The 15284-nt window shown below is 36.7% G+C and overlaps 1 protein-coding gene across 9 annotated transcripts in view; it reads left to right on the top strand.

Moving 5' to 3' along the window:
• CNKSR2 (connector enhancer of kinase suppressor of Ras 2) overlaps nucleotides 1-15284 on the top strand; it is a gene marked incomplete at its 3' end in the record, with an annotated part of 219235 nt that overhangs the window by 156491 nt on the left and 47460 nt on the right. For all 9 annotated transcript variants that reach the window (XM_080377571.1, XM_080377569.1, XM_080377565.1 and 6 more), the window contains 5 exons: nucleotides 2977-3025; nucleotides 3825-3997; nucleotides 6140-6213; nucleotides 8729-8800; nucleotides 14926-14993. In XM_080377571.1, the coding sequence (XP_080233697.1) occupies nucleotides 2977-3025; nucleotides 3825-3997; nucleotides 6140-6213; nucleotides 8729-8800; nucleotides 14926-14993 (436 nt within the window). The remainder of the gene's footprint in view (nucleotides 1-2976; nucleotides 3026-3824; nucleotides 3998-6139; nucleotides 6214-8728; nucleotides 8801-14925; nucleotides 14994-15284) is intronic.

Raw genomic sequence — 15284 nt, 5'->3', positions numbered from 1 at the left:
CATTCTGTGATTCTAGACGGCACTGAGAAAATGGTGTTAAGCATTATCTAATAATTGGAAAGAGAATGCATTTGATGATTTCCTAAAAAAAAAAGGCAACAGAAGAAACATTTTTAGATTTTATCCTAACTTGGGGTTTTTTGCATTACCTATGATGTGAGTTAGAAACTGAATGGCAGTGACTGATGAACAGTGCTTATACATCTGGGTAAAAAAATAGCTGGTGCTGTTTCTGTAAAGAACAAACCAACTTAAAGCCCAAAGTCTATGTAAAATAATCTATAGTGTTAGCTAAAATCACTGAAGTCAGTTGAATAGTTCCCAGGAACTTCACTCTGTTGTAGATTTTGTCCTTAATTATAATTTAATGAGCTAATTTAGAATAATAACTGAATTTAATGAAACCTTTCTATTTTGCAATATGACATAATGTATGGGAAAATGGCTAGACATCTAAATTACATGCTGTCTTCCTATTAAAAACTGATACCCCTTCATTACCCTTTCTTCCCAAAAACTGACTCAGAAGTTGAGAGGTGCGGGCTCACATTTGCAGGTTCAATTTACAGACAAAACATTTAAAGAGAAGGCTTTTCATATTGCTCTCATCTGCTTTCAGAGTCACTTATAAGAAAATTAAGCAGAGGTTTTCCTTTTCTGTTTTGGCATTGTGAAAATATTAGTGCAGAAAAGTCAAGCAGCAGAAAAAAATTATCTGGGTTGTGAACTGAGAAGTACTAAGGTGAGAAGTTTTGGGTTTGTGCAGGTGTGTGTTTTTTCAACCACTTGAGTTAGGTAAGATTTTCAAAACATCTAAGAGGGATTTATTTGCACATTTCTGTCCAGTAACTCTGTTATTCCTGGGCCATAAAGATCTCTCTTCATCCTACGCAGGTCAAAATGTTTGATGTGACATAGGCTGGGATGGTGTTGCTGTCTCGGCTTGCTGAGAGCTGGTGCTGATTGAATTGATACCAGTAGCAGAAGAAAAAGGACAAGAGCCAGGGAATGAAAACAAATGGGCTCGTTTTTCCTCCACTGTTTTGAAGTGGAAGCCTGTTTTGACCATCTGAGGTGGCAATACAGTTGAGTAGCTTTTTTCAGATATGGTCTACAAGGGTTCAGCACATCTACTGAGTCAGTTACTTTTTTATATTACACTTAATAATCATTTGTATTGCTGGTAATTTACCCCCATGGACATGTTAGTATTTACTGCCTGAGAATGTCTCAGCTGTGCGGTGAGACGTCCTTGGAAGCTGAGCCTCGGCCTCCTGCTTGTGAGCTCAGGTGTGCAGGAAGCGGGGAGGAGAAGGTGAAAAGCATCTCCTTGAACTGAAAAGGGAGCCTTGTAAGATGGGGTGAGGGTTTGTCTTATCTGCTAGGAACGGGATTTGGGTTCACAGGGCTGTCAGTGCTTTTGCTTAGGTGTATTTTTGTCAAGTGGCACAAAAACTTTGGGTTTTTTTATTGATTCATGGTAAGCTGAAGTAAGAACTTTTAATACTCAGACACTAATGTGGCCTTTTCTTAGTTTCAGCCCTAAGACATTTGTCTATCTTTATAGAAAACTAAAATTCAAAATAACTAAAATCATGTCTTTAAATTTTGGAATGATTAAATAAAGAATTATTTTTTAATTCACTAGAGTGATCATGTAAGTCAAAGTTTTTTAACAGAAATTACAGTAGAATGTGTTAATAAGTATGGCAATTTTAATAAGCTAGGATCTTAAGTAAAGGAATAATTTCTATTCTGCCTCATTGCCAAGGCAATGGTTTGGTTCATGGGAGTGGACCAACTGGAGGGAAATACTTCTAGTCAAAACATAGTAAAAAATAAACTGTTTTCTATTTCAGAATATTTATTTGGGAAACTTTTCCCGGCTCTGATTTAGTAGAATTCTATTGGTGTCTTGAAAAACATTAGACCCGTTTCTGAGCAAATTGTCTGATGTTCTAAAGACCATGTCATGGTTTCAACTGGGATAAAGTTAATTTTCTTCTTAGTAGTTGGTATAGTGCTCTGTTTTGAATTTAATATGAGAATAATGTTGACAGCACACTGATGGTTTTGGTTATTGCTGGGTGATGTTTACACTAAGTCAAGGACTTTTCAGTTTCTCAGGATCTGCCAGCGAGAGCGCTGGAGGGGCACGGGAAATTGGGAGGGGACACAGCCAGGACAGGTGACCTGAATTAGCCAGAGGGGTATTCCATACCATACGATGTCACACTCAGTATATAAACTGGGGGAAGTTGGCTGGGAGCTGCTGATGGCTGCTTGGGCATTAGTTGGGCATCAGTCAGTGTGTGGTGAGCAATTGTATTGTACATCACTCTTTTTTTTCCTTTTGTTTTTTATTTCTCTCTCTTCCCCCTTTTCATTGCAATTGTTGTTGTTATTATTTATTTTACATTATTTCAGTTATTAAATTGTTCTTATCTCAATCCACAAGTTTTACCTTTTTCCTGATTCTCCTCCCCATCCTGCTGGGGCAGGAGGCAGGGTGGTGAGTGAGCAGCTGCACAGTTCCTAGTTGCTGGCTGGGGTTAATCCATGACAGACCATCATATAAATGCCTTCACACCTGTGGTAGACAATGTGTTAATTTGCGTATTTATGTGAAGAAGGCCTTAATTAGGTGATGTCTTAGACATGCACAGGTTGAGTAGCCTCACTATCATACTACCCAAAAGGAGACATTCCTTATTAACAGAAAGAAAGATGACCATCTTAGAGAGAAACTTCAGTTTTGGCAAACGAATTTGTGGTCTATTTTAAGATGTTTCACTGTGTGCTTTTGCTTTACAACCTTATGAACAAATGAACTAAAATTACCTTTTTTCTTAGGCCTAGAAGTCTGTTGGCTGGTGTTACCTGGTGATGACTTCACTGTTCACAGTGTTACACCTCTTTTATTATGTTAAATATAAACAGTGTATTTTCACATCTTCTGTTTTGATTTTTTTGTAGACATTTCAGCAGTCTTCTCTACAGCAGAAAAGTAAAAAGAAGAACAAAGGTAAAAATTAAATTTGTTTTCACCTATTGATAGGAAGGGGATTGCCAATATTAATGCTTATGGTGTTGCAGTATCTGAGGAACCAGAACTTGTTAGCTCCAATCCAGTGTTTGGTTATGTTGATTGTGTTGAGAAGGTGTTAGTCCGTTACTGATGTCTCATAGTTTCTTAATGCTCCTTCACCTATATATATCTGCTCTTGGGTTTTGGGTTTTTTTTGGATACTGAGACTTTAGCCTCTTCAGAGCCAAGGCTGGTTTTTCCAGCTGTGTGCATGTAATGCCTTACTGCAGCCCTTGCTCATTACCTAAGCCATCATGTATTTTATATCATTGTAAATTGCCTTCCTTTGATTTAGAAGTACAAACGCCTTAGGAACGGTTGAGTTGCAAAATGATCTGCAAAGTGAGGGTTTTGAATACCCGTGAAGTATTTACATAGTTGTATTTGGCAGCCAAGTGTGAAAGAACATGAATTTATGTGCTGCGTGTCTTTTCTCTGTAATTTTTTCTTTCTGTGTTGTGTGTCATTGTCATCCCCGCTTTTTCTTCCTTCTTATCCACAGAATATGAGCTCTGTGAGGTGCTGACCATGCCTGCTTTCATTTGGTTTTTGACTTATGGTGCCTTGCATAGACTTTGTGGTCGAAATAGGATGTTTGTAATAATTTATTCATGGGAAATTGAGGTTGAAATTTTAAATTAATTTTCTTAAGCAAATGCATAGCTTTCTGACTAGCTGTGTTGTTGATTTAGTAGACAAGTCAAATCTTTCACATCATCTTTTTTGCCATTTTCAGCTCCTATTCCTGGTAAAAGCAAAAGGCGGATCTCGTGTAAAGATCTTGGTCGAGGGGACTGTGAAGGCTGGCTTTGGAAAAAGAAAGATGCCAAGAGTTACTTCTCCCAGAAATGGAAAAAATACTGGTTTGTCCTGAAGGATACATCTTTATATTGGTATATCAATGAAGAGGTAAGCATCTGTGCTGATTATCTCAACAAATACCCTGTGTAGTGCTGTTGTCATGATTTAGTGGAAAGCCAGTGCTTTGAGTGCTTATATATGTGAGTAACTATTCACCCAAATAATCACACTGAAATTAATATTAACTGCCTGACTAATATACCATTAAGGTCTGGGGACATTTAGTCTTTCAAATTCACCTTTTGCTACAAGGAGAAATAACGTACTTTCCTGTGTCCTGCTCTCGCCAGTCTAGGTGAGAAACGGTACCTTGAAAGGGAAACGGTAGTTATTTAATCCTGTCATTCAGGCTTAGTAATGGGAGTATAAACTTTAATGATGTGCTGCCTGGTGTTTCTTGTTTATCTGTGCTAGTGAAATCACCAAAACCTCTGGCAGTTAAGGAAGATGGTTTTGTTTTCTCAGTTGTATTCTCCTGTCATTACTTCTCTGTAGCTGTTGGTATGATTTCAGTGCTCATACATGCTGAACTTAAGAGTGCTAGAGCAGCCCAACTGAATTGTGTACAGCTTTGATTGTGCAACATGTTCTGTATTAGTACACATTTATTTATATCAACTTCAGCAAAAAAGCTTTTTGCCAGTGAGTTAGGAGACATTAATTTTAAACCCTATTAGTCTTATTAATAAATATGCTAGGATAAAATCATTGCCATCATGTGGACGCACTCAGTCCTGGATTTGTTCTTTTAATCACTCCAAGCATTTGTCCTTAACCTGTTTTAAATACTGTGATCGCTAACTTTCCCTGAGTAGGCAGAAAGCAAGTTGTTCCATGAACAGTTACCAAGCCTGTTTTCCCACAGACTCATCCTCTTTGTGCCTTGATCCTAGCTTCAGATCAGTAACTCTAACTCCTTCCTTTCCATCCTACCTCCTCAAGGGCTACTGTGAGGTCTTCATCAGGGCAGTAATTCATATCTACAAGTACGACAACTGGTCACCAGCAGTGGCCAAGGAGCATGTGGAACTGCTAAGTTGTGCCTTACCTTCCCATGGACAGGGGTCTGAGCACCTCTGGTTCCCCCCGTCCCAGTTTTCCCTGAAACTTGCTGAGACTTGATTACTTTTGAGACCTCAGCTGCCTCACTGGAGTGTCTGCAATCACCAGTAGATTCAAAAGCTGGCAGGGGGAGCCTCAGTGGCAGATGGACAGACAATCAAACAGTGCTCTTGCCAAAAGTGTGTTTCCTTAGGCAACCATGCAAAAAAGTAATAGCAAGATTATTCTAAACAGTGTCCTTTTAATTTAAAAATACCTGCTAATGCAAAGCCTGTTACAACCTTGTACCTTCCACAGAACAACTTTAGTTCTGTTTTATATGCTGATTTGTGTCTTTCATTTATTCATTTTTAAGAAAACAGTCATATGGACTGCATATGTAGCATAAATAACCATGGATATAGGGAGAAAAAGATCATCATTCCATGGAATTCCTTAACATCCATATGTGTTTTCTGCAGCTTCACTTTCATGATCTGTATTAATTTCTCATGCAACGTTACGAGCAGTTAGATAAGAGATTCTGTGGTTTTCTGTATTACTGGCTTAAAATAAATAACACTTCCAAATTGTGAGAAGTCAAGGGAGATAGAATATCTGATAAAATATACTATGTGCACATCTTTAGAGGAGAGCGGAGGAAGGTCAGATGTCTTCTCTCTTAAGTCTTGGAGAGAGATGAAGGTAGCTGAAGGGATATCATGCCTCTTAGCTGTGCTATCATAAAGATGGTAAACAGCACACATTGAAATTGCTTTTCCCCCTATTTCTTACAGTAGACTGCATTTCTCCTTAGTAATTAGTCCATCTGCCCCCAAAATTAACTAATTACAATTACTAATTGCCTGAATACATTTAGTCATGTTGTATATTTTCAAATGCTGGTTCAGCTGTGAAATTGTTTGAGAAAACTGGGTTTTTAAAATTGTATTTTACACCAAGGGATCTGCCTTACTACTTTGGCAAAAGTCCCAGTGACTTCTGTGGGAGATTTGCCAGAGCAGAGCATACATCAGTATTCCTTATGTAAGAAGCAGGTAAGTGAAAATACCTTTTAAGTTTTCAGTGTGGTGATTGGGTTTTTTTCTGACACCTTAACAGCAGTAATATCTAGAACTGTCTTTGCAGGATGAAAAAGCAGAAGGATTCATCAGTCTACCTGAATTTAAAATTGACAGAGCCAGTGAATGCCGCAAGAAGTAGTAAGTATGCTCAGAAATAATGTGATGATACAATAGAAAAAGTGGATCAAAGGAGAAGTTTTTCCCTTAAAACAGTGAGAGACTTTGTTACAATGATCATTTGGCTGTATCACAAATAAGCTCATACTGAACAGGTAAATTTCTGTGTGCCCTTTAAGAAGGTGTTTTTACTTTATCATGAATCACAGTGCTTGACTAGAGCAAAATTAATGAAGAGCAAGAAGGCTGCTTGGCTGCTTCTGTCCCTTTATTTTTCTATTTTTTTTCTTCTTTGTTTCCTTGGGTTTTGGCAGACTTTTTGTTTGTTTGTTGGGGGTTGGAGTATGTGTGTGTGTCATACCTTTAAGCTCACACTTAAAAGCTTTACATTTAATAAAGAGACCATCCAAATAAAAGCCCTCTGCTCAAGTTTATGGCCGGGAATAAATCTTTAATGTAACTCCAAATAGTTAGCATCATCTCAGAGTTTGATGACACAGTGTATCAGTCCTGAGGCAGAGTGAAAAAAGAGAATGACAGTGATTTGCTGTGCTTTTAAGGTATGACCTAAAGGTTTCACGTAACTTTCCTTCTCACCTAGCTGTGTGCGCCACTGTCCAGATTTTTGCCATTGCACAAATCCACTCATTATTTATATGCAAATTCAAGCATATGTAGCAATGTGACAGGTACATATTCCCACAGAGGTGTTTTTAGAGTCATTATTGTTGAAAACTTTTTGCCTTGCCTTCTAATGTTTTTTTACTGGTTGGTATTATTACTATTATTATTATTATTATTATCATCATTATCATCATTATTATTATCATTATTCATTTATTTATTAATTTTATTTTATCAAGACTGTAGAATCACTGAAATTTGTACATAAAAGCAATTACAAAAGTCAAATGATATGATCTTTAGTGCATACAGTTCTAAAGAAGACACTGACCTTGTATCAGTTGGTCAACATATCTCTTCAGAATGAACTCTACTCTTCACGATGGTCTCAAAGGGCAGAAAATGAAAACTGCATTAAAAAAAAAAAAAAAAAAGATACATCAGCTTGGGCTTATTGTCCTGTGTCTTGGGCTGCATTGCTGAAGTGCTTCATTTTTTCCTTTTTTTTGGGGCGGCATAAAATCAACTCATTTCTCAGAATTGCACCCTGCTTAAATTGTTGGGTTTTTTTTACTTGATTTGGTATCTAGTGGATAGTAAAACATAAAATGTGGCTATTAAAATTCCTTGCTTGCTTGGGAGATAAAGATAAAAACTCCCAAGAATCCAGAGACAGATGCTGTAACAATTTTAAGAAGTCAGGTTTTGGGTCTTAGTAACTTGTCACCGTACATCTGCTTTCACTTCTATTACATTGTGTCATGCTCTAGTGCATTAGAGGAATTCTTTTTATGTCAATTGTATGTTACCTTCACTAGCAGTAACTTTCCTGGATGTCAATTTCATATCATTGGTTTCTTAAAAGCTATTTTCATGTATTTACATATGTGTACATACACAGACATATATATTGGAAATTGAAAGCATGATACATATGAAGAACATCTTTACCATTTTTGTGAGACACAATGGATTAGAGAGAGTTATTTTATTTATATCTTTTTATATATATATGTATATATAAAATCCATTGTGTCTCAGAAAAATGCTGATAATGTTCTTCATGTATCATATCATGTTTGCAGTTTTCCTTATTTTCTTTGGGACTGTTACATATTTTTTGTTCTTATTTTAAGAGAGACCTTGAGGCTATTCTCAAAAATGATTCTTCTGTACTGTAAATTATTAATTACTTTCAGATGCATTTTCTGGATCTTCAAGTACTTCACCATAAATCTTTATTCAACATAGTTTAAAAATTCTTTCTACTAATTTATTTCATATTATGTATGAAATGCAGTAATCCTCTCAGCCCAGTCATGATGATTACTTTGGTGGAAAGAAAAGATGAGATGTAATTGCCCATTGCTTAGAATGACCTCAAGAACACAGTGTTGATTTATAACAGCTTTTCAGAAGTCAATCAGCACATCACATTTTTCTGTGTGAAATGCAGTCATTGGAGCTAAAGGTAATGCCAAGGTCATCAGGATGTGAGAAATCACCAGGACTGAGAGTTTTTCTGTTGTATGGAATAAATTGTTCAGTCAGTTTTCTGTTCAGAAAAACTGACACCTACAGATAGGTGCATTGGCAAAATTATCTGATACATAAAATTATGTCCTTAAAGTTAACTTTATCCAGATATAGTACACTGCAGGTAATTGTTGAACAATATTTATGCAGATATGAATCAAGCATTATTCAGAAAGAGGTACTTGAGGAGTATTTTACTTAGTGAGATCTGGCACAATCCTAAAAGTTGTATGTTTATATACTGTTTGGGGGCATCCAACAACTCAGGAAATCTGAAATCATCTCATTCTTTGGTGACCACACTACCTTACATTTAAAATAAAATTAAAAAAAAGTTGTGCCATTATAATTGTATAATTATGTTTTTCCTCTACAGTGCGTTCAAAGCCTGCCATCCTAAGATCAAAAGTTTTTATTTTGCTGCTGAACATCTAGATGATATGAACAGGTAAGGAAATCTAGCAAAGTTTGAGGAACCGTTCCTTAAATGTGACACTTCTTGAAGCTAGTAATAACACGGTGATGATAAATTGCAGGTTAATCTAAAAAGCTGAGTTTAGTAGCTGAGAAAATAAGTGCAGAGTAGCATTGTTTCTGAGTGGCTGCATATGCTAAATACTCAATTCATGCAATTTATTTTTTTTTAAACAAGTTTGAAAAAAAGTTTGAAGACTTTTAGAAACAAGATTCCCTCTTTCTAAAAAGAAAGAAATGCAGTATGTGAAACTACATCCAAACACAGTTTCAGAATTCCAGGTTTCTTCTTTTCGCTGTTTGGCACCTGTGAAAGTGCAGTATCTCCAGCTTTGCTTCCCAGCATACCCCCAAAGACATGTGATGCTTGCTCTGAGGATGCTACTATTTCTGGCCCTGGAGAGAACGAGAAGTTGGAGAAAGATTTAAAGCAGTCATTAATTTTTCTTCTGTTGGTGTTGAAAAAGAAAGTGGAGATTATAAGGAATGAATTTTGCACATTCTCTCTACTGCCATGAATTTAACCGACATGTTGAAGTGAAATTTTCATTGTATTGAATTTAGTGGGGAAAATTTCAGCAACGGAAAAAGAACAAGGACTTAAGTCTTATTTCTTTGGGCATTGAATTTTACTGTTACCTATTTCAGGCCACTGGTGCAATTCTTTTTATTCCCCCCCCCCCCCCAGAAAAATGATTGAGACTTCACCACGAAATAAACACAGCTCCTCTTAATTCATTTGAATGATAAATTACAAACATGAATCTCATGTCTGTTCAAATATTTGGGAGTTTATTTATTTTCATCATATAAACTGAAATTTATTCAGTTCAAAATAATAAGCCGTTTTCATCATATGGCAGAGGATGCAAAAAAAAATCTATTACTGCAACCTGAACTTTGTTCTATCTGGGATCATGTCTGTGGACATCCTTGGTGAGCAAAATTGCTTTTAAAACAGAGGAAAAAAGACATAAAACTCAATCCATAAAACTGTTAGTAAGTGCTATAACCATGGCTTAATCTCTCCTGCATGTACTATATTCAGCTACCTGGCAGAGCACACCTTCAGGGTAGTGCCAGTTCTTTACTGATAATATTTGACTGGAAAAGTATGCCGATACTATACTATGTTTGCTTTCGTTTAGAAAGAGCTGTCTGTTAACATTTTTTCAAAAGTTCATGCATGACTAAGGCTCACTTCAAAAGTCTGTCCTCAGTTAGAAAACTTAAAACCTTTTTATTTCTTTGTAACTTTTTAGGCTTGCCTTTCCTTGATAATTCTGTCAAGCCAGTCACTCAAAGTGCAATTTGCTGCACAGCAAACAGAATAATGGCATGGTCTATTCAGCATATCCTGAACTACAGGAGTAGATAAATTATTTCTGTCAGGAAGTCCTCAGTCAGTATGACAAGGCACCTTGTTTCTAAGAATAAAAATGTATATAATTTTTCAGTAATTGGAAAGCAGCAGCAAATATTCCTCAGTACTTTAAAAATATATTGCACAGCCTAAAATTCAAGAACTAAAAGATTTTTAACTTCCCAGCACAAGTAGTCTTTTTATCATATTTTGAAATAAGTGCTTATTAATTTATTTAGGTTGAGCTTGACCCAATTGTAATCTGAATTATGCACATGTAAATTTAAAGTAACTCTGTCAAGGTTTATGGAATTACTTGAAATTCTTACATCTGAATTGCCATCAGAGTCTCACCAAATAATTTGATTTTTTCTCTTTGTTTAATGTATTAGAGAAAGTAGTTCACTTTTGCAAATGTTGAATTAACTCAATATATGGGGAAAAAAAGTGGGTTACTGAAAAATAATCTTTCAAATGCAGAGCTAATAAAATATTTCCTGTGTAGAAGCATTTTGTAGTCTAGCTGAAGTAAAATACACAATCAAGTTATTAAGTTAAATTAAGAGTGTTTTGATCAAGTACTGTTCTTTCTGTTGTCAGGTTTATGACATACATTTTAATTATGTATCATGCAGTCATTTCAGTTCTGTCTATACTTGAAGCAGAAGAAATAAAAGTAGAAAACTGCTAATACATAGTCCAATTGAAAGTTCAAAATGGTTCAATTCCCTCATCCCTTATATAAAATGGTCTAGTTGGTTTTTTTTTTAAAAAAATGCACAATATGAAGGTTTTGTTTGTGTGTATCTACTCACATAAAATGGGTATTTTAATCTCAGTTAACTCTGTCATGATTTAAATTTTCTTACTACTTTTATGACTGTGCCACACCATTAGGCTGGTAAAGAGACTGGAGAACTATGATCACTGAACTTTATTGTTGTGGCATCTGAAGTTCCTTTCATCTGCATGGTTGCAGCAGCAAAATTGTTCTTTCTACCCTCATAACATGCTTAGTCTGAGTGAGGAGAAGGACAGACTATCCTTTATCGATGCAAAATACTGTTTTGCTGGTATAAATGTACAGTCATAGAAACATCTTACTTCAAAATTCACTGTTATTCCCATTCCAAGAAAATATTGTGATGCAGAAGGCAGTCCATATACATCTACTAGACGATACTATATGTAACTATTTTGCTTTTCCGTGGTAACTGTGCCTGCTACTTTATGGACTAACCATTTGTTCTTTACTCAAAAATCCTGATCAGCTCAGAGGCAAATGCATCTTTTTCAGGGTTGGCCAGCTTAAATACTTAAAATACTCTTACTTTTCCTTTTTATTCCAAACTGTCAGTTTTTTAAGTGATGACATATGTGGCTACCAAAACTGTATCTTCTAGGTAGGAAAATACAGTCAGTAACTTCATGTGGAATATTTGTCTGAGAATTTCCTTGACCTACTGTAACTGAGCTGTCCTCTTACTCTTTTTGTGACATTGAGTATTGACATTTATAAGAGAAATGAAAGCTGACAAGTCAGCTTGTAGTATTAGCACATGAGAAAATCTTTGCAAGATTTCTAGCGAAGGCAACCTCTAAAAATTCTCCCGCCACATCTGCAGGCCTCTTCATTCTGGTTAAACTGCAGTTGGTACTTAAAGACACTGTAAGGCATCCATATTCTTGTCCTATATCCTTGAGCTTTATGAATAAGGACAATTTGACACCCTGCTTTGACTAAAAAAACATTGCATGTACCTGGCGCATGAGATAAGATAGAAAAATGTTTCCTAATGTTTTGTGAGAATACCATTACTGTGCATTCTTCTTTACAGAAGTTACAGGTCTACACAAAGATATATTTTTTTTATCCTGTTCTATATGTCATAATTGTTTTAATTAAATACTGACAAGAAATGTATGTACTATTCTTAAAAAGAAAAAAAAATCTCCAAAATCAAAATCGAGATGACTGCTACAACTACCAGTGCTGCTGCATTTATTGTCATACCTAACAAATAGATCTTATAATTCTTACAAGAAATTTAAAGCTGCATTTGCAGTAAGGAAGGAATATTTTCTTGGCTTCTCGCCCCCTAAAAGTTACAGTGGCTACCAGGACACAGAACACTGCAGGGAAGAAAGACTTAAATCCTCCCATGTCCTAGTAAATATTCATAGTAAGGAATATTTGTATAACTGTACACTGGAACATTTGTAAAGTGGACATGGTTTACTCCTTTTCCATTCTGCAGATCTTTACATTTCCCTGTGATACAAGCCCAGTGCATTGGATTTCTCATACAATTCTAACTTAAAAGAACCATAACTCTATCCAAGCTTTATTAAGATAATGTTAATTCTTTAACCATATCTGAAGAAGCTTTAGCAGCCACATAGCAGAAAATATGCAGAAGAAGTCAATACCATTCTTTAGTTTCTAAACTGGCAAACAGCTCAAAAACTGTTTGTTAGTGGTTTATAGCCACATCAGTGCTTTCTCACTCACCCTACAGGCATTGCAGGTGATATTCCAAACCATGACACAGATAATGATCTGCAGAAAATCATCAAATGTGAAGTCAGTCTGCTGTCTTTCTCTCAGACTGGTATACATTTCCTGGGTGGTTCTTATCAGATTATACTTTTCAGGAAATAACATTTTTCTGGAAACAATCATCTACTGTAGCTGTAAGCAGTATAATGGACTGTCAATTAAGTGTTTGTTAATTTAATCAGTTACCTTACTGTCACGCATGCTTCGTGCAAAATGCTATCTCATATTTAGGGCAGAATGAAGTTTTCCAACAGGAGAACCTTTGTAGGTGTATGGTCTAATACTCTGTGGTCAGCAGCGCTCTCCAAAGGGGTTCTGTAGGTGGCTGTTCCCTGCTGGCTGTGCTTGGGGTGTGGTAAACCGTGAGCTGAGTGGGGAATGTGAAATCCAAAGTACGCAAGAGGGAGCAAAGGGCCACCACTGTCTGCCATGCCATTTGACAAAACAGGCACTTGTCTTCTGCTGCTGCTTTACCCTTTGAACACGGACAAGTTTGTGGCCTTTGTTGGTCCCTTGGCAGCACAGGGCTGGAATGTTTTGAGTGAGGTTCCTGCCTCAGTGACTCTCATTTGGGCTGGCAAAGCTGTCGAGGCAACTGAGCTTTATTCCCCAAAGAAGGCCTTCACATATCAGGAACGTGAACCTAAAAGATAGTAGTGGGTCACCTTTATGTGTGAAGATGTGAAATCATTGTCTGAGACATGATTTGTTGGATTTCTGTTCCTATGTGCCAGTTATTATTATAAGTGTGTGGCACTTTCTAACAAATACAACTGAAATTTTAAGTCTCCTTCAGCTTCCATATTGTCTGGTAAAAAATTTTGATTGTATGCTAACATGAAGTATTCTGTAATCACTTCAGGAGTAATTCTCTAGCTTTCTTCCCAATGTTTGGTGATTTATGGACCATTAACATGATTTTCAGATCATATATATGATCACTGTTTGTGGAAGGACAGTGACAGGAGTTAATTTTGAGGAGAGTAACTGTACTTTATGATCTGATGCCTGCTTAGTTTGCACTGAAATGTCTTGAAGGCTGGCATGCAGGAGTGATTATGAAGGTGTATCCCTTGCTGAGACAATACTACATCCTGTTTCTGTGCACACAATGTGCAAATGAAACCCATCAGGCACAGTTTTCTGAAACAGGGCTTTCACATTCCTGAAAAAAGCACAAACCTGCTTTCAGTTGTCCTCCTGCATACCCTAGCAGTAAAATTGCAAGCCAGTAGGTTGGCAAACCAAGCTTGTCAAATCCTGACTGTGGAATGACTGGAGCAAGTAATTCCAGGTTTACCATGGAATGGACAGCCACGGGAGATTGTTGTAGTGATTTAAAGCCTCACTGACACTGACGGGGGACCTGATTTAGTGTAAGCATTTGTATAATGAATACCCTAATTGCCCCATGGAGGAAGAAGGCAGGTTGAAGCGGTGTGCTGCTGCAGGCAGTTGAGTGTATACTTGGCACACTGCTGGAAGACAACAGGAGTAGTTCTGGTTTGTTTGTTTTTTTCTTAATTTCTGCAGCTTTTGGAAGCATTTTTTCAAGTCTAAGTTGAGGTTAAAGCCTTATATATGAATTGCATTGTGGCAACTGTCTTTTCTCCCCCTGCTTCTCTGACATGAACACAAAAGTGAATTTTGATATGTCTCCTCTTTGTACTTGGCACTGTAGGTAAGCTCTAAAAGACATAATGGCATAATTAAACCTCACTGTGAGTGAACTTGTTCTTTTTATTGATGGTTTCTGCTCTGTTCCTCTGCTAAGTTGCCAATTCAGGCCTTAAAATATTGCTTAAATCTCTGGAAAGTGGTATTTATTCTTAAGAAGTCAGAACAGCAGGAGTACTGGTGTGATGACATATCTGTGAACAGCAGACTTAATAGTTCTTTGATTATCTCAAAATCCTTTATTTTACAGATGTTTGACATCATACATGGTTTTCCATTTGAAATAAAACCTTTGCTGTGAAAAGCGTTTGTTCAACAGCAAAATCATAGATCTTTGGAGACTCCCTGAGTAAGAGTATCAAAGAAAACTGCTGTCTAATATGAAAAATAACATTGTCCTGAATCTCCTTCAGATGCTTTTAACTTTGTTTTTTGTAGAAATGCAGCCAAAAATTAAGACGCTCAATTGGTATCACTGCTTTTTTTAATATTATTTCAGATGGCTAAACAGGATTAACATGCTTGCTGCTGGCTATGCAGAAAGAGAGAGGATCAAACAAGAGCAAGGTAATGTGGTGTTAGTTTGGTTTCCTCTGTCAGCTCTTACTGCAAGTTCATCTGTTCTTTTTTCCCTGCTGTGTATCAGGCCTCAATCTTGTCATCTGAAAGCAATTCACATATGAGTATCACTGTTGTTGCTTTAGAGAATTCCTTCTCTCTCAGGGGTTTTGATTAGCTCCTTCAGATTCTGGTCCACAGACAATGGATAATTCCTAAGACGGCCACAGAAGGTAGCTAAAAGCAGAAAATGTACTGCTGATACGCTCCAGTATGTGGTACCGAGGAGTTTGTGTCCCC

Source organism: Falco punctatus (genome assembly GCF_963210335.1).
Source record: "Falco punctatus genome assembly, chromosome: 2".
NCBI lineage: Eukaryota > Metazoa > Chordata > Aves > Falconiformes > Falconidae > Falco > Falco punctatus.
This window is presented reverse-complemented; position numbering and strand designations above follow the sequence as displayed.